At 37.1% G+C, this 25,436-nt stretch overlaps 1 protein-coding gene across 1 annotated transcript in view; it reads left to right on the top strand.

Moving 5' to 3' along the window:
- The window catches only part of TTC26 (tetratricopeptide repeat domain 26), a 56,535-nt gene that overhangs the window by 23,488 nt on the left and 7,611 nt on the right, over positions 1–25,436 (top strand). The window contains exons 7-13 of the mRNA XM_026868586.1: positions 607–709; positions 6,936–6,991; positions 8,761–8,814; positions 9,214–9,277; positions 15,782–15,870; positions 21,569–21,652; positions 23,810–23,879. Of these exons, the coding sequence (XP_026724387.1) occupies positions 607–709; positions 6,936–6,991; positions 8,761–8,814; positions 9,214–9,277; positions 15,782–15,870; positions 21,569–21,652; positions 23,810–23,879 (520 nt within the window). The remainder of the gene's footprint in view (positions 1–606; positions 710–6,935; positions 6,992–8,760; positions 8,815–9,213; positions 9,278–15,781; positions 15,871–21,568; positions 21,653–23,809; positions 23,880–25,436) is intronic.

The raw sequence follows: 25,436 nt of genomic DNA, 5'->3' as shown, positions 1-25,436 counted from the left end.
GTTACAACACGCTAATGCTTTTTTTCCCCCAAGAGTTAAAACTGCTTTCAAACTGGACTTCTTTAGGTTAACATTATCTATTTTGAACTTGGTCTTTTTGCCAGTGGTTTGTTGAATTGTTGGAGTAACTGTCATGTGAAATTGAATTATAAAGACTTGACTGCTCCTGATCATTTTTGGCTCTTGTGGCATTCTAAATAAATGTAGGGTTGTTAGCCTAATTTTTGCATATGAGTACATCATAAGCAAATTGTAATTCAATATGTGTTCCCCTTACTCTTGTCTCAGACCGTATTATTCTTTAAAATCTTTGATATATATTGTATCACTGCTTTGAGATGCTAAAAGCTGAAATAAATTAATCTTTACTGATGGATTAAATACTTTATATTCGTCAGAATATAGATAAGTAGATAATATCGATAATATAGAAAAGACTGTCATGTGTTGTAATTCTATAGTTATATTAAAGCAGGGATTATGCTAATGCCAGTACCACTGACCTTTTCCTACTGTTAATTAGGAATTTAAGGATTGATTTCCTTGAATTAAGAGATCCTAGACAAGATTTTGATACAGTTATCAATATGCTGCTTTTTTCTGTAGGTGGTGTTCCGAGGAGGAGAAGGGGCTTTGCAGGTCCTGCCTCCTCTGGTTGATGTTATTCCTGAGGCAAGACTGAATCTTGTGATTTACTACCTCCGGCAAGGTAAATACACACCTTCCTCTGGCTGTTTCATACTGTTACCCGAAAAGTGGATTCGTGCCCGCCGTGCAATAACCCAATCTTAACACACTCAGGAGAGATACAGTATTTACTCAGGCCTGGCTGCTTGATTGACTTTTCCGCAAATCAAGCACACCAACAGCAGGTTTTCATGCTCCTTTTGTACACAGAAATCAGAAGTTAGTACTTTAACACACCTGTCACCATACTTATCAACACCAATGTGATGTAGATGAGCAGACACTTCTTTATTAACGGCCGGGTCCGCAGGGGAGTTGTCTCACCAATAGCACACACCTAACTCATGTAGCATGCCGATTGTATAGGATACAGTAACAGATAATAAACAAGTTCTCATACATAAACATGATAATTCCTGTAACTCATTTTCTTAATCCCACCCCTTTCCGGTCATATGCACTTTGTCTTTAGATTGAGTTGAAGAGCTGCTTTTACGACCACTACAGACCACTGACTCAAAAGAAAGACCCTTCAATATCCTTGTCTCAAGGACTTTGGCTCACATTACAGTTTTAACATGCTTCAAGGTCCCTTCACAACGTATCCCTTAGAACATCCTGGTCGACAGGGCAATAAATCGTCCTTACCAAACAGCCTAACAATAGTACCTGGTCAGGAATCTTATTCCTTGGATAGAAATCTGGTTAATGATTATTACCAGCCTACGAGGCCTTAGCCTGGGGCTTTTCAAAAGATTTGTAGCAGCATGACTAGTTGTATGGTTATTGTAAACATGGCACTTCACCCTTATTTAAACTAAATACTATATTTCTATGGCTACTTAAAATACAACTATCTTTTTCTATTATAAAACCAATACTCTTGTAAAATTCCATTTAGTTGATTAGGCCTAATTATTCCTTATTTAAACTAAATCACCAAAAATCATTATAATCAGCTCTGATTAATAACAAATCACTAACACACCTATTAGATACTGATTAGTTAGTGATTATCATACAACTATAATCCCAGTCAGAGAGGGACCTGGGAGTGTTGATTGACAGCTGGCTGAATATGAGCCAGCAGCATGCTCAGGTGACCAAGAAGGCCAATGGCATCCTGGCTTGTATCAGGATTAGCGTGGCCAGCAGGGACAGGGAAGGGATCTTGCCCCTGTACTTGGCACTGGTGAGGCTGCACCTCGAATACTGTGTTCAGTTTTGGGCCCCTCATTACAAAAAGGACATTGAATGACTCGAGCGTGTCCAGAGAAGGGAAACAAAGCTGGTTAAGGGTCTGTAACACATGTCCTATGAGGAGCGGCTGAGGGAACTGGGATTGTTTAATCTGGAGAAGAGGAGGCTGAGGGGAGACCTTATCACCCTCTACAGCTACCTGAAAGGAAGTTGCAGAGAGCTGGGGATGAGCCTCTTTAGCCTAGTAGAAAGTGACAGGACAAGAGGGAATGGACTCAAGTAGTACCAGGGAAAGTTCAGACTAGATATTAGGAAGCATTTCTTTACAGAACGGGTTGTTAGGCATTGGAATGGGCTGCCCATGGAGGTGGTGGAGTCCCCATCCATGGAGGTGTTAAAGAGTAGGGTCGATTTGGAGCTTAAGGATATGTTGTAGGTGGGAACTGTGCTAGGTGAACGGTTGGACTAGATGATCTCCAGGGTCCTTTCCAACCTAGATGATTCTGTGATTCTGTGAATACGACTTACCTAGTGCTTCTAATACTGTGTATGCTCAGGGGAAGTGTCTTAACCTGGGCAGGGATCTTTTTGACCTAGGGGCGTGGTTTTTAGTATTATAATGAAAGCTGTTCACTTTAAGGACACTCAAATGTTAGTTTCATTGACAAGTTAAGTAAGCTAATAGCCACTTTGCCAAGTTGTCAAATACTTCATCCTCAAAACAATCCTAGACATTGTCTTTATGATCCAGGATGTTCTACCTATTTTTTGAGATCTGGAGATCGAAGCTTGTTCTTCTTGCTTGACCTGGCAATTGTTGCCATATGGTAACTATAGCTACTAGCATAATTATTAACCATGGCTACTAGCAAATGTGAAGTGTACTGTATCAATACCTTCAGGGATGACATTCATTCACCTGATCTCAACTGACTATTCATTGAAATGGTTTCTTTTCTTTGCAGTAAAATGTAGTTTATTTTATTTTCTGTTCCTCTGGAAAATAGTAATGTACGAGTTCACATGGATTGCAGACAAGAGCTTTAATTGTGTGCAGTCAAATGAATCCGCTTCAGCAGAGTGTTAGAGGTTCTTGGGTTATGGGAGATGACTTTGGGGATGGTGGTGTTTATATGTTTATAGTGAGAGGACCTCTCTCCTGCCTGAGTATGTGAGAATGGTAGGCATATGTCCTGTGAAGGCAAGGATGACTATTTCTGTAAATACAGCACAAACAGAATGTGAGCCAAAATGACAGTGACAAGGCTACAGTTTGGGAACAAGACATTTCATTCCAGATCTACTTTACAGCTCTTAAAGAATGCATGTAGGTAGCCAGAATCAGTGGGAAGGATTTTCTACTTTTTTCTCTCTGTAGTTGACCAACTCCTTTTAATTTTACCTGAGTTTAGTTTCAAAGCCATTCCTATTCTCCCATTGTGTTCCTTTATTCAACAGTAGGTTGACTGTCTGAGTGATGAGTAGCTGTTAATTGCAGTCATCTAATATAAGGTGATGAGATGATTGCTTTTCCATCCAGTGCTTTCTTGTAAGCCTTGTATTTTTTCACTTTTTAAAGGTGACAAAATATGTTTAGATGGCCAGAGAATCTGAAAGCAGAAAAATGCCTTTTCTTACTTTTTAAATAAAGTTCATGACTGCAATTTTTTTTCCAAAATGTTGAAAAGTTACCAGGAAAAAGGGAGATATATTCTGCTGACAGAAGTAAGTCATACCAACTTTATATTCTTTGGATCTCAGTGAGTTCATCAGAGAATCTGAGCACCCGTAAACACAGTACATTAAAAAAGCTTTGTGAGCTTTTTATAGTGTGATTGACTTGGAGTTCAGATACTGATACTGAGTAACATCTTTATGATTTATAATGAACAAGACTGGTGAGATTTAATCTTTGTTGCTCAGTTTTATCCAGGACTGCTTCTTTTGTCTGCATGTACAATTGAAACACAGCCCCATCTTTTCAGTTCAACTCAGACTGTGACAAATTTTGGTATATCTCACTACTGATGACCATTAGTGGTTATAGAAATTCTTATTGTGTCTGATACCATGCAATAAAATCTCATTAATCTGATTTTGTTAATCTGCAAAGATCAGTCTTCACAAAATACGTCAATTCTATCCCTATTTTATATTATTTGATACTAGAGAATGACAGTAAGGTTATTTACATTTCATATGAGATTATTTACATTTCATCATGGTTGCAAAATAGGTATACATTCTCAAGTAAATTCAAAGGGTCACAATTGTATATTATTAAATGTATATTATTGCTTGCCTTATATTGCATAAATTTATAGAGTTTTAGGTAAATAACAGAATCACATTATTACTGAGAAGGGATATCTGGAGACCTCAACACAACATTTTATTCATTTTATTAACATTTATTAATTGATTATATTTTTATTTATTTATTAATATTTTATTCATTTTATTAACATCTATTAGTTTTATTAACATTTTATTCAAGGCAGGTCGAATTAGATCAGGTTGCTTAGAGCCATCTCCTGGTGGGCATCTAGTCAGAACTTCCTCTCTTCCACCTTATGTCCACTGCTTTTCATCTCACCCTATGGAATCTGTCTCCATCTTCTCTGTACCCTCCCATTAGTTAGTTGTAAACAATGGTAAGATCTCCCTTGGGCCTTCCTCTCTGAAAGGTAAGCAAATACAGTTCTCTCAATCTCTTCTCAGCTCCCTGCCTGCCTTGGGAGCCCTCAGATGGGGCTCACTCCAGTATTTCGATGTCTGTTTTGATCAAAGGATCCCCACACTGGACACAAGACTCCAGGTGCAATCTCACAAGTGCCAAATAGAGAAGATACCCTTGCCCTGATGGCTACATTCCTGTTGATATGATCCGGTGTGCAGTTGGCATCCTTTGATGCAAGGGTGCACTGTCTGTCGGGACCCCCAGGTTGCCTTTTAGCAAGTCAGCCCCCACCATCTTGTTGCTTAGGGTTGTTTCAAACCAAGCAAGATGCAGGACTTGCATTTTGCCTCCACTGAATTTCATGAGATTTCTTTCAGCCTTCAGCTGATTTTTTAATTTTATTTTTTTTTAGCCTGTTGAGCTGCTTAATAGCTGGGAGCTTTCTCCCCAGTCTTTTATCGTCTGCAAACTTGCAGACAGTACTCCCTATCCTATCATCTGGGTCATTAATATAAGACCTTCAACAGTATCAGTCCTTGGGAGATTCAACTAGTAATGAACCACCAGTTGGATTTTGTACAACTGATCACTGTCCTTTGGTCATACCATCCCCTTATCATCTTACTTATCCAGTCCTATGTCTCAAGTTTGGCTATGGAAGATGTAAGAGACCATGTCAAAGATCTTGCTAAAGTCAAGGTATACAGCATCCACTACTATCCCCTTATCCATATAACCAGTCATACATTGAGTTACTCAGTACAATTTGGCACTGGTAAATAAATCTATGCCTGCTGTTCTCAGCCACCTTTCTGCCTAGTATTATTGTTGCCAATATGATTATAGGGAATACGGTACTATTACCAATTGTATTGGCAACTAATATTGTTAATATATATTTTGAATTAAGTTCTGCTTACACAGAAACAAAGTACATCTCCTGCATCACTTAAAAATCAGTCTTGTTTACTCATTTGATGTCAACTTTGCAGTAATTTTTATTAGTTAGGTTCTGTTCTTCACTATGATATGCAAATGAGTTGCATACTGATAAAGGAGGCTGAGGGGAATTAAGATTAAAATCTCTTTCCTGGTTAGGCTAAATTTCCATTTTAAAGTCTTGCTAGTGTAGCAGCATCCGTTAAGAATGTGAGAAATCATTACTTCAAATGGTAACAGCTTTCTCCAAAATTTACAAGGTCTCCAGTAAACATAGACTTGTGTTAAAACAGGCTCTGAACTGGAGTGACTGAAGCACAAATATGCATCCCAATTTTCCAGCTCTTAAGTTAGTAACTTCTAGCAGGGTTAGGGTTTGGGGCCAGGTATCCGGTCATAATCTGCTCCAGTGAGATTTGCTAGAGGCTTCTGTTGGAGTCTGAAGAGCATAGTTCTGTGTTGATGGTCTACAGTGATGAAAATAAGAGCTGCTATCATTTTTGTGGTGGCGATCAGATCTCATCAAAAATTACAAAACCCATTTAAAAAAAAAAAAAAAAAGTTACGACTTTTGGATAGTCTAGTTCCTTATGCTGATTTACTACATGACTGGTCAAGGGAATGGGTGGGAGAATGGAGGGGTTAGACAGGAGCCTGGCAGTTCCAATGCATATTGCCTTAAGTCACCGTGGAGTACTGTCCCCACAGTGTATGTATGGTATGTACTAGCAACAAAAAAGTTTTGTTTGATAAGGCTTGTTCTTGTGAGCAGCTGGTATAATGCTGTTTACTTTTGCCAGTAAAAAGGGCATCTTCACTAGGCTGGTGTATGAAGCTGACCATAATGCCAATGTCTTATTTTGACTTAGGTAAAGTTTAGGATCTCTTCACATTTCTTATTTCTTGCATAGATAGGAAGTTGTTTATTGAATTTAAACTCTGCATTTAAGCTTCTATACTAGTAGTGCTTTTTGCTTGTTAGAATTGGGATCAGGTAAGAGCTGCTGGACAGATTTTGAAATATTGATAAGGAAAAGATGAAGTTTCTCTTCAGAATCATGTTACCCTATCCTCTTTGAGGGGTAAATAAGTATAAGAGAAAAAGACGGGAAAATGATGGATTTATTATGTTGACCTTGTACTTTGAGAAGGCAGCCACTGGATTATGAACAGGGGCCAAGTCATCTACTAGGAAAACTGTAGTAATAAAGAAGCTATTACTCACTCCATGTTTGTTATTTGAGTTCTAGAAAACCATCACCATTGTAATATAAATTCACAATGATTTATAGTTACCTTTCTCCTCCTGTCTAGATGCTTTATTTCTTAGTCTATGGCTATTGGGAAATGTTGTAGAGGATGAGTGACTTGTTATAATACAGCCTGCTATGCTATGAGTTGTCATGCATTCTAATGTCTGGTATTTCAGGTGATGTGCAGGAGGCTTATAACCTGATTAAAGACCTGGAACCTACAGCTCCACAGGTAATTGGAAACTGATGTCATGGTACATAAAAGCAGAGGTTATAAACTAATGTGAAATCTGCCGCATACAAAACTGGTATCCTGAAGACAGCTTGTCGCATTCCCACTCTTAAAACTGGTGTTTTCTATCCTTTTATCAACAAGACTTAATGTGCATGCATAAATTATGATATATGTGCATATATGAGTATTTAGCATGTTTATTACTGTACCACCTGGGGTCAAATAAGAATGCAGCTCTGTTGTATGCAGACTTGATTCTGTGGAGCTGACCATTAGTGTGTAGATAAAAGCCCTCTTCAAACACCTACATGTCACTTCTGCCCTGGTGATGGTTACCATCCATCAGATCTGCTAGTCCACATGCTCATGTGGTTTGTACTGAAGCCATTTCAATAAAAATGAGCTAGATTAGATTAATCAGTTTAAATAATAGGTCTTTTCTAATCCCGTCTCATTTTGGCTGCAGTGAGTGAAAACTGCAGTGTCCCTTGACTGCTACTGTAATTTTCTTTTGTGACTGTTCCAACATCTCTAGTCTCTGATTTATTCCTCTTTGCAGTTTATTTTCCAAAGGTCACATAGCTGGGCATGAAAGGGACCTTTCATGAGACTGTGTGAGGATTAGATGGAGAGAGGGAAAAGGAAAACCTCAAGAACATAGATCTGATGTTTCTGTGTTGAGGAGTGTCTTCTGCTGTTGTTTTTCTCTTCTCCTTGTGTTTTTCAGTATAACAAGACTTACTTGAACAGTTTCCTGCAGTATTGATCCTTTAGCCTCCATTTCCTCATATACATGCCTAATATAAATATCAGTATAATTTTTGATCACATTTTGAAATTAGAATCTTTGTGCTTTTTTTCTATTTTTCTCACACTTGGAAGGAACTCCCCACGAAGACTCACAAAGCTGCTTGTATATCCTCCTTCAGTTATTCTCCAATTTCTTTGTCGTGATGTCTATAGGATAATAATTTGGCATCTATAAGAGACTTTGTGTGCTGAAATGCTGGCTAGTGCACTCAGATTATTTCCTTACACTCCATTGTTGATCTGTGTAAATGTCTCTTTTTCTGTGTTAACATCTGTGACAGGGCTGCCCAGGTTTATTAGGAGTACATAGTAAAACAGGTTTATAGTTACAACTCTTAATTGTAAGATTTCAATAAGACAAATGAGTCTGTTGCATGCTGAGAAAATCTTTCTCAGAGAATAATTAAATTATAGTTGTGTCTCATAGTAGAGATTACAGGGTACTCTACTGCTGTTCCTAATTTCAGTAGAGTAAGATGACCACAGAGTGTAAACCTCTTGACATTTTTGCCTAGATGAGAAACACCATGCATTTTGGAGCAAGGATGTTAGTGGTTCTGGTTAACTGAAGTGCATACTTGAAATGGGATCTGTGCATTAATATAACAACATTGCACTTGATTATTGGTCATATGGTGGTGAAAAGGACAAGATAGTGTGATATGGTGTTCCTTCTAGTGCATTGTCTTTGAGCACAAGACTTACCAGAAAACACAGCACCCCTTTACAATGCACATATTTATCAGAAGTGACTACCTAGCAAGTAGAATGGATTTTTGGGGGTAACTTTGTACTACTGTGTTGAAGCACTATCATAATATCACAGTAACCAGCTACCTATTAAACTGAGTTGGGATAGAGTTGAATTTAGGAAGAAAATAATGTACTCGTAGGCTTTTACGTGTCTCCTGAAATCTTCACCTTGTCTTCTCTGATCCTTTTTGGTTTTTTTTCAGGAGTACATTCTTAAAGGAGTGGTAAATGCAGCACTTGGACAAGAAATGGGCTCGGTGAGTGAAGCCAGTGAGGTTCTCCAGGTTCTCCAACAGGAGAATGTGAACAGATCTGTAGGAATGGAGTGAAAGAGGCAGTCATTTCTCATTTAGACTGCATGATCTCTGAGTCTCTTAATCTTCTTCTGTACAGTACTCAGTCCAGAATGAGTGAAATGCAAGTCTCTGTTGCTAGTCCTGACAATAAATCAAGCTGAATTGGGCTTCTCTGTGCTGTTTCCAAAAAACCTGTTTGCTTTCTACAGTGTTCTTGTGTATCTAGGCACATAGTGGCACATTTACCTTTTCTGGTTTTAATTCAGCTCTGGTTTGTCTGTTCCTCAGAGCGTATATTCACCGTATAGTATAGCATCAACTCTGGAACTCATGTTGGATTTTATTTTTTTCCTCTCCCAGAGAGACCATCTGAAAATTGCTCAGCAATTCTTCCGGTTTGTGGGTGAATCAGCCAGTGAATGTGGTATGTTCAAAATGTTCTTTCTCCATTATATAATCCTTCTTTACAATATCCAAATACATACCATCATATCTTTCTCTAACTGCTGACTGTTAACATGACTCTTGACAGGCATTTTGTTGCTATAGTATGAGTAACAGAAAATCTAGTTTATAGTCTAAAACAAATTTGCAAGTTTAAATTAGAAGGCTCAATTGATTCCAAACCTTACTATATGAATTTGGCTGGAAAACAGGTTATACTGCAAACTGCTAGTCTTCACTGATAGATGCTGTGGCAGCTTGCCTTTAGCTAATAATCTCCATTATAGAAACAAAAGACAACAGCCTCATTAGATGAAATGTGTGGCTGAAACCTCACAGGTACAGGTCTAGGACTGCTAATGAAAGCCTGTTGAGTGTGTACAGTCCTAGCACCAAGTGTGTCCTGGAACTTAGGGTGTTAAAAATGTTGAGAGGAATTTGGCTACAAGAGAGAAATGGGAGTCTCTGGGACGAACTCATTGATTGAATCAAAAAACCCCAACATTATAAAACCCAACAAAAAAATCAATATATTTCTAATATTTGCTTTTACTTACTCAATAATAGACCAAAACAAGTCTTTGTCTTCCCCGTCAAAGTAAAACAAAAAATCCCAAATCAAAAAAGCCAGTAGCTGGAACACAGAAATTCAGCTGAAATGGGGCTTCCCAGTTTTCTTTGTAGGCATTTGTCACTAGAACTACTTTTTTCAGGTGGGTAACTTATGAATGTTTACAGTGAAGACAGTTCATGGTCCTCAGAGACAGAATGCTGTCTCCTGTGTCCACTGTGACTAAAGAGAAGGAGCTCAAGAGACAAGAGCAGCAGCACTGATGAAACTTTTAGAAATACTGTTGAGCCATTCTGTTGCCCTTGAAACCCTCATGATGTTGAAATTGTGCAGCAGAGAGCTTCACATTGGAAGGCTGGAAGTGATTCCATTGATGAGGTTTCCCTAACACATTCCTTTTGCATTGAGGCTATCCATTTGAAGTTGGAATCACAGCTAACAGAAAGAAGCAATGTGAACTGTAGTAGTGGAGGACACGGTTAGTGGGCATATAGTTAATTGGGTTTGTGATGTAAAGTGAAGTCACAGGGTGACTGGTGGTAGACTTCTTAATGCCCATAACAGTCATGCAGGTGTGATGAGTGACCATAGCACACATGGATAAAAATAATACAGAGATAATCAGAGAAAAGTTATCCTGAAATGATGTGTAGTGAAGATATAGCCCAAACCCAACATTTAAATTTTTAGGAAGTTAAAAGATTAATAAAGGGTTAATTGAAAAAAATGAGCCTCTGGAAAGGGTTGGTTCCAACTAAAGGTAAATGGAGACATTAGTACTGCAAGCACGTTACATTCTTGGTACTTCCATGTAAGACTGCTTTGTCATCTTTTTAAAAACTTGTGGGAGAAAGCTGATATACAGAAGAGCACACAGTTCAGGGTAACTCCTTTAAAGGTAAAATAGTGTGAGAGTTTTTTTGTATCCTCAAATGAAGGACAAGTAGAGGTCAACAAACTGTAGATAAGAAATAGAAGTGGTAAAGAGTTCAATTTAGATAGAACATAACAAAAAACAAACACATGGAGACCAAATATGTAAGTGTTTTTATACAAATATTAGATGATTTACAAGAAGATGAATAAAGTGGAACACCTGGTTTTAGAAGAGGAAGCTATAAGCCTAAACCATTTTTTAAAATGTGATAGGAGGAAGGTAACATGTAGGTTATTGTTCATATTTAATTTATAATGGGATAGTACTAAATAGGTGGTGCCAGTGGAGAAATGGTTCTAAACATTATAGAAACCTTCTCTCAAAAAATTATCTTTTCTCTATCAGCGAATAACATAAAATTGTTTTAAATTACATGCTCGGATAGGAGACTCATATCGAGGCTAAATTATTCACCAGCCAGCCTGGATGGGAACAGTGACTGGCATATTAAAGAGGTTAGAGTTTTTATATAGAAAGATAATGAAATAATAGTTGGAGAATTCTATTCTGCCCCTATTGACCTAGTAAATGGAATGACATGATATGATATAGAGAATGAATTTTTAAATGCTAAGTTTTCATCTTTCTTAGAACACATAAGTGAACAGTTGGCTCTAGACCAATAGAGAGATTACACAGAACCTCATTTGAAAGTTTATTATGAAAATCCAGTTTAGTTACAGTGATCCTCATGAGTGTGATCCAAGTATAATCAAATTCAAAATCCATGTGTTAGCAAATACCTCAAAAAAATTTTCCACAGTACTAATTTCAAGAAAAGAAGCTACACAATAACCTTTCTCATTTCTAACAGAAAATTTTCAGTGAAGTAGCAGTGAAAAGGATAAAATGCACCTGATTTGAACACTTGAAAGAACCTTTTGTTTCTTTAAAGAAAGGGCTTGTATTCATAATTAATGAGCTATAGGAGACAAATAATGGCATGACTAGGTTTGCCAATGTTACAAAATTACCCATAGTAGGAAAAATGAAAGCTTCCACAATGATGAAAGCTGTGGAAGAATATATGAGGCTGGGTAATAATATGCAAATTAAATTTAGCTTTGATAAATGCAAAGCAGTACATGGTTGACGGGGAAAACCCTTAAAATATATTTGCAAAATTATCAGAAAAGTTAGAGACAATCTTAGGAATTGATGAGGAAAGAACAAAATAAAAATAATGACTGGGTCATTGTATACAGATGTAGTTCCCTTTCTTGAATACTGTCTGGAGTTCTGGTTCTTACATTTAAAAAAAAAAATGTTAGAACAAGAAAGGGAACAATAAAGTCAGCACAGATGATCAGAGAAAGGGTATAGTTTCTCGAAAAAGGAGAGATTAAATGAAGGAGGATACATGGCCTGGAAAATGATGACTGAGTTTGGTTATGTTCCAATACATACAGAACATCATAAATGACAAGGAGAAGAGGAATAGAGAAGAATTAGTTACTGTACCATACAAAAAACCAAGGATCATTGACATAAGTCATCATAGAAGACAACTAAAACAAACAGCACAAATTACTTTTTCACATAACACAACTTATTTGATACAGAATCTTGCAAGAACCAGAAGGTATAAAGAAATCTGTAGAAGAACAGTCCATTGGCTGTTTAACACAAATTTTTCAGTGATGATTAGGAAGTCCTCAGTGCAGATTGTTGGAAGCTGTGAGAAACATCAAAGAAAGTGGCATTACATACTACAGCATGTCTTATATGTGAAATCAGAATATATTATTTCTATAGCTGTATATTCTTACTCAGCAAGCTTCTGAACCAGATGGACTTTGCATCCAATATGGTAATTTTTATGTTCTTACGTAACAGCATATTAGCCACAATGTTGTATATTTGTGGTCATTTTTGATCTGCTGCCTTTGTTTTGCTGGATCTAGAATGAAGAACAGAATTCTTGCTGTTTGTATACTTGGGCTTTTGCTAAGTAGCCAGCTGTGCTATTCAACCATGCAAGTCATGCTTCAAAACACTTCTCACTGGGCCAATCCATGCAAGGAGCTAGTACCACTAGATTGCCTGTTTAAGATCTTTATCAAGTTACTTAGCTGCTTTGCAAATTTGTACTGTGAAAGTAGGTTGTGTTTGCTAGAGTGAGAAAATTATATGCTGTGTTTTTGCTCACAATTGGGCCTACAAGGCTTCTGATTTTAATGTGGATTATCAAAAATGAATGGATTAAAATGAAGATGTAGAATATTTTTTCAAAACAAGATCCTGTCTTTCTGACTTGCTTGTTAACCGTAGAAATCCCATGACTGCATTAAGAAAAAAGCAGCAACAGGCAGTTTAGGGAGCATAGTGTTATATATTTGTAAAGTAATTTGGAGTCATCATTTAAGTCCTTTGGTATTTTTAATTAGATCTCTGATTGGAGGATCAAGGAACATAAAGCAAACAGAGTTAATGTGAAAGTCCTTTCCAATATATGTACACATTTCATCTCATGTCCCTAGTTTAAGAGGAGTAGAGACACCCAAAACAAAACAAAAAAAAACAAACAAACAAACAAACAAAAAAAGGAAGCACTTACAGTGTAGGAGTCAATATTCGCCCTCTAGCAGCAATAAATAACACTCAGAACAGCAGCTTGCTTTACTGGGTTTTTTTAAGTTTAATACAAACTCTTAATCCCAATGACATGAAATGGAACCAGCATTACAAAGGAGGGTATAACTAGATTTTTATAATTAATTCTCATGCTCTTCTCCCAGGATATCAGCTGAATGGAAAATTAAACAGATCAGATTTCTGAGATAAGTTAAGGAGGAAATGGGGCAAGAGGAACATTAGTAAAAGTAAATGAACATTAACATTTCCATTAAATGAAGTATTTAAAGTGTTTAACATAAATCTTACAAATTACCCTAAATCCTCTGCAACCATAATGGAGAAAAGCACCCCTTTCATTTTCAGTGGTCCTCTTTTAGGATCAAATCAGGCATATCTGATGTTGGGTGGGAAGAATAAAACATTTCTTCTGGATTTTGTGCAGTCTTTTTTTTGAAGTATACTTAGGTTACCCTAAGTAATTTTTCAAAATGAGAACTTTTTCCTCTTCCTGCATGAGTCACATGGGATGAATTAGAACTATAAAACTCTAGTTTTCCTGTCACTAGTAGTATTCATTGCTGAGTTGTATGAGATTTACAGATGTTTTGCTTGTTTGGGTTTTTAATGAAATCTTTCGCTAAAAGTATATGGAGGATGGTATGCTGGGATAACAAAATTTTCTGCCAAAATGCAAACTTAAGAATAAATACTGGAACGTAGAAACTCTCCAGTCATATATGAGAAGATTAAAGTGCGGTTCTAATATTTTGTTACTGTGATTAATTTTTACTGAAAATGTATTCTCAGTTTTAAGTCTTACTTGCTTTCTAAAAATTTTGTTTAAAATAAATTGCTGTGAGGTTTTGAACTTCAAAAATTCAATGTAGGAGAAAAGGAGCACTTCTGAGGTACCTGCATTCTCATTACAAAAGAAAAAAAAAAAAAAAGAGTGGAGAAAAACTATTTTTGTTATTGCCCTGTCAGGTCATAATATCTGTCATGATAAGTATGCCTAAATGTAAAAAAGGACAGATAAATACGCAGGCCAGTTTCTATTCAGAAATGAACACTTAATGAATAACCAAATAATTTTCTTAAGTTGGAGGACTGAATGATGTGGTTCAGACATAGATAAGGATGGATTGTTTCTATATGGAAATGACAGGACACCCAAGCTGAGTATCTCCTAGTGCTAAAAGATAAAAAATGAGATTATTCTGCTTTCCTTTGAAATATATTTTGAGATCTTATAGAGTACTTTCCAGGAATAATTACTACCCTACCTTATTTAAAGGAGAACTTACAATTTTCCAGTGGAGTGCTATATTTTGTGCAGTGGTATGGAATGAAAATATTTGTCTTCAGATACATTAAATTTCTGTATACAGAAAGTATATTTTCATTTCCTAGTGTGGTTGGATTGATGGTAACTAACCTACAGGAGCAGATTACTTCAGAGCTGTTGATAGCCTTAGGACATTATCTCTTGTCACTTTACCAAACTGCACAGAGTAGCATTTTCTCTAAAGATCTTTTGACTAGTGAAATAGAAGTGATTTGACATCACTTGCATTTATGCCTTCCTGGCTGCTACATGGGTTCATCCATCTCTCACCAATCTCTGCTGGCTGGGTCTAACAAAAAATACTCTTAGTAAACTTACTTCAGAGTCTCTAAAAAAGCTTTGAAATAGTTTTTCAGTAATATAGCTTGCAATTTCAGAGTGGATGACAGCATAGTATGATGGCAGCAAAAGATTATGATGACATAGATAGCAGAAAAGTTTATTGAAACTCATTTGAACTGCTATGCCTAACATATTTATGACTTTACTGCTTGTGAGCAATGTGGTAATCCCAAAGGCGTGGAAACTAATTTTCATATTGTATTTTATCACTGAGTATTTTTTCTGTGCGTGTATTAATTTTATTTTAATAACAATATTTTCAGTGTATCAAGTTTACTCTCTACTGGAACTAAAATGAAATATGTAGAGCTTGTTTGTCCAGGATAACTGAAAAGCATACTTTTAAAGAAAAAAGGCTAATGAGTTTAAAATAACAAACTCAGGTTTTGCATCAAGTGTTGTTTCCTAAGAATAAGAATAATTCATGGTGCTACATAAATTGTGTCATGATAAAGGCCTGTTACTTAAAGAATTTGTAGAATTTGCTTTTTAATACAGTCTTGCAATAGTTATTGTATGCTGTAAAGAAAGTTGACAAGATGATCTAATAGTTTTTCTAACCTCTAGTATGGTCCTTTGCCTGAAAAGGCAAGTTACACTATTCTTAGAAGTTAGCTTCATAGTTGCCAGCAATCTTGGCAGTGATTTCTGTTACCATGTGATTTTCTAAATGGTAATTTCTACAAATCTGCATTTATCTTTTTAATTTTAGATACCATTCCAGGGAGACAATGCATGTCCTCCTGCTTCTTTCTTCTTAGACAGTTTGGTAATGTCCTGATTTACCTCAACTCAATCAAGGTTAGTATTTATTTACTATTGGTAGTACTCTAATACATGGAATCACTACTTACAGTATTAGACTATACCATGTGAGACACTATGTAAACATAAAAAAATTGAGAAACACAACAGTAACAACAAAACACAGAAACAACAGTAGACATAAGTGGTCAGTACAGCAGATAGATCTAAATGTAAAGAAGCAGTTTATAAGATAGCATTGTGCAGCGCGGTGGGCATGGTGGTCTCATCACACTTACAATTTAACCAGTATCAGGCTTTCTGGTGGTGTCACAGAAGATGAAGAAAATTAAAGGAAGACAATGAAAAAATTTGGGGATATTTATGGGGTGAGCAATATGGAGGAAAAACCCCAAATATTTTCTTAAGATGATGGAGATTATTGCCATTGGTTAATACTTGGGGACAACATTTTCATGAACAAGAGTGTGTAAGGAAGATAGGACATGAAGGACTCTAGAAGTACTAATGCTTATATTTTACAAGGAAATCAGTCATTCAAGAGCTAAGATAGGGCAGTATTACCAAAGCAGTAAACTGAGAATATTATTTTTGCAGAAATACTCTAAATGGTACCCTGAAGGTAGTGTTGCATTTTTCAAAGAGAAGGAGTTTGCAGCTATCATAATGCAGCATTATCAGATCACCAGTGTTCAATGTATAGAATGGGTATAACTTAAAGATATCCAGTTATAAATCAGATGTAAGGAAAAAGAGAGATTATAGAGTTGGGTGATTACAGTCTTGTTCCAGTGATTTGAAACTAGAGCTGTAAGAACTCTGTATTTGATAGGAAGAAGAATGAGAATCTAAAAAGAAATTGTTAGGGAGATACACAAAATGAGCATAATTACAATGTTCTAAGGAGGATGAGATCTAAAGACCAATGTGGTTGTAATGGTGCCAAAAGCAACTTTCGGGTGAAAAACGATGAAGGTGTAATGTTTCTAAACTTTGTCTGGGAAGAGGTTGTTGAGGAAACCCCAAGTGTCTGTAACCACTGGAATGACTCCATTATTGTGGAATGAAGAGACACCCCACCACCACCACCACCCCCCAATCTGGAGTGTGTGTGTAACTGAAGGAAAGGATAGCTGGAAACTAACAGTGAGATTTGTTTTGCCTAACCTGAGCCATCTAAAAGTCAGAGTTCTCGTTATGTTCATCTGGTGTTAGTCTATAGCTAACAGGGGCAGATAGTGATTTCCAGGGGAGAATTCATCCTATGTATTTCTTACTTATCTTGGAATGGAATAAGTCACCTGGCCGATCTTGGTCCAGCTGGGATCAGGGTGACACGCTGAATAATGACAAACTCACGCCAGTCTGTTGAAGGGGGGACATTGCCAAGAGCAAATGCTGCTGCACCGTGTGCAAGCTCCCAATTTATTACCACCTGTTTACATAGGTTCGTTTTTACATCCTACTGACCTTCAGGTTTTGCCTGTTTACTGCTCACACTCTCACCACACTCTGCATGTGGTGGTTTTTACTGCTGTTTTTCACACAACACAATGTTCCGTAATGTTGCCTCAGTTATCCACAATCGTTCTTCTAACCTCAAGGTCAGTTTACATTTTGCTAACTACCAATTCTTAACTCCAACATCACCCCATAGAAATGCCTGATCCTTTCCATTTCCTTTAAACAACTAGTTCTAACCTGAAAAGGTTCAAGCTAAATGCAGTTACTCGCCACTTCCAAGGTATATAGGAAAGCTTAGAAATGAGAGAGGAGTAGCATCTGGGTAGGCAAATTTTGTAGTTTTTGTAAAGGAAAGAGCCAGAAATGAAGATACTGCATAGAAATTAAGAGGGTGAAAGTGGGAAAGATGGTGCTCAGAGGATAGGTCAGAGTCATGAGACAAGAAAAGTGCCACAGGGAGGGGTTTAGGTGACATGGCTTTGCATCTGTGAGGGTATAAAGGGAAGTATTGTGGGAAGGGTTGGAAAGAAGATCTGAAGGGAAAAGAAGGAGCACAGAATACTCAGTGTTATTTTGTAAGATGTTAGTAAGAACCCATGCAGAGGAAAATACAGGTGAGGAATAGATCTAATGTTTAATAACTCTCAGGAGGGAAGCAGAAATAGTGACAGGTGTTTGCAAGCCTTCAATCCTGCTATGTTTATCAACTAGAAGAATGAGCATTCTTACCTTGTCAGATATGGGAGAAACTATTTTATTATGTGTGCATAGGAGAGGGAAAGGGTTATCTTGACTGCTTGTTTGGGTGTTGTATTTTGTTTTGTTTTAAAAACTTAGATGTTTTGCTGAAAGTATGTAGAAATACTGTCACAGATTATAACATATATATGTGGATGTCAGCTTGCAAGCTGGACTTGTCCACATATACGTTCCTTTGGCATCAGTAACCATATAACTGTTTTGATTTGACCCATATTTACACAAATATAATAAAATATAATAAATTTTTTAACAATATTCCTTCAGTTTTCACACAGTTGTAATGTGAATGTATTTATAAAAGTGAAACAAAATATTAAGCTAAATAAAGAAAATTTGGTATAAAAAAAAGATTTATGCCTTTCACTGCACAGTGGTATACTCTTATTTGAAATACTAGTCACTATCCCCTCAAATGCAGAAAGAAAGGTGATTCAGAGAATAATTAGAAATTCAAATATTATCTTAAGAGATTTAGAAGATAGATATTTTTTGCTATAGATAGAAGTTAAGAAAATAAAATTATACAAAATGAGAATTAGAGTAACAAGGTAGATCTGAAAACTCCATTTGTATTAGGAGAGGCTGAAAACAAGATACAGCTTGTGGGAATTGCAGCAGATTCACAATGTCTTTTCTAAGAAAATGTATTTTGTCTCTCTCAAAACAGTTTTTGGAACTCATTGTCATAGTTCAAGGTAGGGTTGAGGTTGCACGTTTGGAAGGTTTTATAGATTTTTATCTAGCAAGTTGCAAAATGATCAAGCTTAAGAAAATATTTATTAAATTGAAGGGAATCATAAGTGCTGGTAACTTGAGACATAATGCAGTTGATAAATAGCAAGGACTAAGAACAAAAGTTTTCTGCCTATTATCACTTCTCTTGCATGGACCCTTTGAAGTAGTTGATCATTCTCATAGTTTTTTAGCTGAGACTGGCCAATGCTCAGACTTACTTAGGTCATCCTCCTTCTCTTCAGGTCATAGGGATGCAAATAATTCTTCATGTACCATGTTACAGGCGAGGTTTAGGTGGCTTTACAGTCACCTTTGTGTTTCATTCACGGGAATAAATTTCATTAAAATCTCTGCAGCTTTTTAAGTGGAGCTGTGTACTCTGTGAAGATTGTTTGCATGATATTCTCTCAGGAAACACCGCCTTCATCCATGATTGATTAAAACTGCTTTAGGCATGAGAATGTCTCAAAGGACACCTTATTATAAGTGTATTGCCAGCTGCCCTGAGGGTAACGTTATAACACTGAGTATCATCTGAGAAGACAAGCTAATTCAGGCTCAGCTGAGTTCTGGCCACAACGAATGCTTCGTTGTTCAACTGAGTATCTGAGCACCTCATTGAAATGGACATCACTCTGAGTACAGTTTTATGAAAAAATTGAAGGCCACTGAAAAGACCACAGAAGAGTGAAGTACAGTAAAAGAAAGAAAGAAAGAAAGAAAGAAAGAAAGAAAGAAAGAAAGAAAGAAAGAAAGAAAGAAAGAAAGAAAGAAAGAAAGAAAGAAAGAAAGAGAGAAAGAAAGAGAGAAAGGAAGGAAGGAAGGAAGGAAGGAAGGAAGGAAGGAAGGAAGAAAGAAAGAGAAAGAAAGACAAAAACAAAACATCTGGCTGCTGTGAATGTGTTGTGCTATCAGCAGCAGTAGTTCATTTCTACTGGTTTTGTTTTTGCAGCAGGTCTGGTATGTAGCACTAATACAACCAGAATAAAATGACACAGTTTTTCAGTTTGGTTGCTGACAAGTTTATTTTCCATTTTATTTCAAAAATACCGTGCAGACTATTTGAACAGAAGAAACTATTAATGCAGAAAAACTAAGTATCCCGCTCACCGGTTTTGTTTAACCTGAGACTTCTGCTGATTCACACGAAACTATCACTGAGGAAGAATACAGTAAAGCGTTGTAATTCTCATATGGTAAAACCAGTTAGTTCACCCTAAGGGTACTGAAATGTTTTCACAAACTGAGCTTAAGGTTCACCCGATTGGTTCATCCTCATGCTTTCACATGGCTTGCTACATTTGCCAGCTTTTGGACCCTAACATGACAATTTGGGTGAAATCTTGACATCTGGCAAATGGTGGTAATCCCCCACCTCTCCTCTCAAGGCACTAGCTTGATGAATGTGGGTGGACTGGATTAGTACCCTTTGTTGACTGCCTGTGACAGGGAAGGGAAGAGGTTCATCAAGTGTACCTACATCATGAAAAAAGATAGCACTGGGAAAGGGTTTTGCCCCTTGCTTCCTGTATCTTTTGTACAATCCCAACTATGCTTTTTACCTCTTCCTCAATCTTTAATGAGGTTACAAAACAGAAGTTTGATCTTCCTACACATGTTCTGTTTCTTTCTTCCACACACCCTGCTGTTACTCACCCAGGAAGGCTTTTCTTACAGTAACTGTAGTGGATGAACCACCTTGCTTGTTTCCCGTGCTCTTTCATAAGCACTGCACCTCTCCTCAGCAGAGTTCATCAATCCTGTCCATACTTGTAGCTGTAGTATTATGTTCCACCTTACCTCTGCCAGGTCTACTGGTGCCACAGTGTGGGACAGTGCTTAATGTTGAACATACTCACCTGACTTGTGGTCATCTGAGTTATACTTTAATCTGGGCATCTGACCATGATCTAAGCTGTACGAGTTAAACCCAAACATCAGGCTAACCTGTACCTAGAGTTATATTTCCTGCTTTGGCCCATGCAGCTTTCCAGAAAAGATACAGCTAAATCAACTTGATCTGTCACTAACCAGGTATGTCCAGTCTCATATTATGAGAGAGAAAAACTTCAGATAGAGAGAAGGTTGCACTTCAGAGAGAGAGAAAGAGAGAGAGAGAGAGTGTTGCACTTCAGATTGAGAGAGAGAATGGTGCCTGTCAGCAAGGTTTAAGCTTAAGGAAGTCCTATTACATGGTGTGGTGCCTGGCTGCACCCCAGTACTGAGGTTCCATCTCTATCATGTGATCCAGTGTGTCAGACTAGCGTCTGTCACATAACCAGATCCACAGGATCTCTTGTTGAACCTTGAGAAGTCTTGGAAAAACAAACTGTTCATCTGCTTAAGCCATTAGGGAGTCAACTGCCTATTTACCATCCTAGTGGTGAAATAAGTGCTTGGGAAGTGAGAGACCCTGGCAGCACAGCATGTCTTCACATGCCCAAAGTGAAAATTATACCCACAAAAGCTGCCACTGCAATTTTGATCTTGGAGCATTCTCCAGATCTCTCATGGTTAATACTGTGGAATGTTCCAGCTGTGTTTGTAGTCATGAATGTAGGATGGAAAGCCAGTCCATAATTTTTTACCCACTGTTTATAAATGCCATATATTCATAATGTGGGTTTTTCTTTTTCCTTTCTATTGTCTTGATACAGTTTTACTCAGATTGAGGTGGAGGGAGATACTTTTAATGTTGTTATACCATGAGGGGTTTTATACCATGGGTTTTTTGTTGTATTTATTTGGAATTTGTGTGCGTCTCATTTTCCAGAGTTACTTCTACAACGATGACACTTTTAATTTCAACTATGCCCAAGCCAAAGCTGCCATGGGCAATTTTAGTGAGGCTGAAGAGGTATGTATTTACTTTCTTTAAAAAACAACAATGGAAACATTTCTCACATAGTGCCCTCTTTCCTTCCTTTTCTCCTTCCACATCTCCATGTTGGTTGAAAATAAGCAGATTGTGTGGAACATCATCTTCCCCTTAGAGGAACTGAAACTCTCAGCTAACACTATTCAGAAAAGATTATCTTGCTAATCTTGTAATGTGAGGTATATGGGGAGTCATGCTGCTTGTGGTGCATCACAAGAGTGCTTGCAGTTATCTCTAATTGATCAAAGAATGCCTTCTTAATCAGATTTCCTATGCTTTGTCTAGGATCCCAGGCTGTCTTATTGTTCAGACTGAGTAGGGCATGCTGAGTAAAAGGCACTGAATAGTTAAGAGCTTCTAGGTGTCCCTAGAAATCTGTGGTTAAAAATAAATAAATAAATAAGATTTCTTACTCTGGGAGATGTGGGAGGAAAAGAGGAAGTGCTCGCTATCATATTCAGCAGCATCCAGATGCAGCTGGAAGATATTAACTTCTACATGCAGCATTTTTCGTGCATTTGAAACTTAATTACAACTAAAATATGCAAAAGCAAATAGCTGCTATGAAGATGGAAGCAACATTTTCCACAAGACCACAAAGAAGACAAGCCAGAAAAAAAAAAAACAAAAAACAAACCACATAGTCTAAAGTGAATTATATAGGTTTGCTTGTTTGGTTTTTGGTTTTTTCCCTCTGTCTTTCTAACTTTTTAACTCTTCAGGTTTCTTGACAACAGAGCCCCTTGAGTTTTTTGGTTTGGTGTGGGATTCTGGGGTTGGGGGTTTGGTTTGGTTTGGTTTGTTGTTTTTTTTTTTCCCAGCACCCTTAATTTCTGTGACGTGAAACTGCATCTCTCTTTAAGAAAAATATCCAAGACTATCAGGCATAATGGATATATATTTCAATTCACCTACTTTAGCTAGCTTAATAAAAATGCAGGTATCTTTAAAAACTATGGTAGCAGGCTGTGCTGATTCCTGAGGCATAAAAATGATCACACTGTAAGTAAGCTTTAACTGCAACCAGGCAGAAACACAAAGATCTAAACTGCAGTTAATCCACATTTTTCCTCTTATGTTCTTACAAATTATTCTAGATAAACTTATGTAGCTGATGCATTTAAATAACAGAATTATGTCATTAAATTGATTAGTCTGGCCTAAAGTCTGATCTGTGATTGTGATGACACTTTCATATAAAGATCACATTTCCTCCGTGTCTCATAAACTTGTAAAATATCTCCACATATAGCACTTATTAAGTTATTTAAAAGCTTATCTCCCTGGACATAGTGAAATAAAAGGTATGATAAAGTGCTACTTACAGTGATAATGTTGCTTTTTTAAAATTTGTTCCCTCTTACCCCTTCCAGCCCCAAGGGATTGGCCATGTTTAACCAATAAAAGTTAGTAATTTGTGAACTTGCTGTTCCAGTACATATATCTGCTCCTATAAACATTTTTAGAGTTTTGCCAATAGCATCCTAGTATAGTTACAAATATACCTGCAGAGAGGCACAAATGGCTTTTTTTCTGTGAGCAAAGCCAGAGTACATTTTTAAATGTATAACATCCACCCGATGCATCCCTTTAGATGTAGAATGTAATAAACCTGTATTTGTACAGTAAGTTACAAAAGATTAACATTGTGCCTCAGAACCTTACTGAAACCAAAATGGTTAGAAATGGCTTATTGCTGACCTGGAATGATCTCTAACATGTATGGGGAGGAAAGGCTCCTATATATGTGAAACTTGTGTTATTTCAAGAAGATGCTAATGTAATTGCTTGCATTGCTTTCTAAGCAAACACATTCCAAATAGCTTTTTCCACAGGCCCAGTGTTCCTTTGTGCTGCTTGTGTTGCATGGCCACCCACTGGCACTTGTTCAGAGCAGGCTGCACCCTCTGCACAGCTTAATGTTTTGAAGCTGCAGAAGTCCCTTGATAGGCATGGCACTGTTTGAATCCTCCACCTACCTGACACAGAGAGATGCCCCTACACCTGCTTGCAATACCCTAATTATTCTTTCTTGTGTGTCTTAAGCTTAGCTGCATGTTGAAACAAGGCAGGTCTGCCTTCTGTTTGTTTAAAAGTACATGGATGTATAATCTTTATTTTTCCTTCTTCCTGCAGGTGTTCCTTTTGATCCAGAGCGAGAAGATAAAGAATGATTTTGTTTACCTTAGCTGGCTAGCTCGCTGCTGTGAGTCATTTAACTCTCCACATTGCAGAATACAGATCCTCCTCTATTGCATCAGTCTTGGCAATCCACTTTCCTAATTGAATTTAATGTTGTAGGTGGATTCAGGACTGTGAAAGTGAAAAGCTGATTGCACTAGTTATAGCGTGGGTGGTTATTGCACCTTTCGTACATCTGGCTTTAGTAAGCAATTACTCCTTCAGTGCAGTGCTGTTATAGTTCCATCAGTGCAGCTTTGTCCTAACCAGTGAACCTTTCTCTTTTCAATTGTCTACTCAGTTTCTTGGGTGAAGATTTTCTGTCTTAAAAGACTTGAGTTACAACTCTGAAATGTTCAGAATAAAACATAAAATAGAAACATCCATACTGGGTCAGGCCCAAAGGTCTGTCTACCTTTAAGAGTAGCCAATGTCAGATGTTTAAGGAAGAGAAGAATCAGGCAAGCATACACTGTATTTTTCCTCCTATCACCTTACTCTTTGTTTTGTCTAAATTCCTGTGCCTGAGGGATGTCCTTTATAATCTCCAGCGTGTTTTTTCTTCCAAAACTTTATTGTTCTTTCCTTGAACCCAGAAAACTTTTGCTATGTTTAATATCCTATTGCAAATTTTATTTAGTTTTTCTGAACCAGTTTTTAAAACATTGCAGAGTACACCTCATTACAGATAGAGCTACAGTGCCACATGCAATATATAGAGGTGTGCTTTTCCAGTGACTCAAGTCTGAGACTCCCTAGGCTAATTTGTTTTCCTTACAGTGCCTCAATACAAAAATTGTATTATCAAACAATTTTCAGCAGTTGTACTTGGAATGTAAATATGTATGTTTTGGGACATTATATCACAGATGTGATTAACATCTCTAATGTGATCTTTACAGACAGGCACATCACATCAGTGGATGCCTATCGATGACTCTATTTTAGAATTGTGCCAGTTTATTTCCTTTTTCATTAAGCTGCAGTATGTGGTTGTGTTTGAGTGTTTTATATGTGAATGTTTAATGTGATTTCTTTTTTGATGGGAGAGCTCCAATTGCAAAGGGAGTTCATGGTTGTTCAGTAGACAGTGTTGATCCCATTGATTCTGTGCTATACTAGTTCTTTGACATACATCTGGGGATGCCAAACTCTTTGAAGGTGATAGTTATTATACAAGAAGTAGAATTAACACATCAGTTAAAAATTTTCTAGCTCTTTCACAGGAGTTGCTATTTATTCTTGAGTGTGCCTTTTGCCATTCTGAATTCCTGCTGAAGTTTCAGTAGAGCTGCTGTATTCTTTTGTGTCTGTCTTAAAATTTTGATTTTTCCTTCCCAAAACAGCTGCTAGAATTCTTTGCAGAAACAACTGTTCAGTGATGAACATAGTTATCTTTTTGTGTCAAGTATGTAAATTACTATTAGATCCTTTGGATAAAAGCTGCTGTAGAAATTACAAAGTATTATAATACATTCATGTCAGAGTATGATTAGGTATTGAGTTGTAAACAACTCAATGCTGAAATATTTCCAAAGGCAAAAAGTACCAGAGATGCATCTTTTGGGGATGCTAGACAGTA

The sequence above is a fragment of the Athene cunicularia genome (genome assembly GCF_003259725.1).
Source record: "Athene cunicularia isolate RWA chromosome 1 unlocalized genomic scaffold, athCun1 chr1_part2, whole genome shotgun sequence".
Taxonomy (NCBI): Eukaryota; Metazoa; Chordata; class Aves; order Strigiformes; family Strigidae; genus Athene; species Athene cunicularia.
The sequence above is the reverse complement of the archived record's forward strand: the minus strand, read 5'-3'. Positions and strand labels throughout refer to the sequence as shown.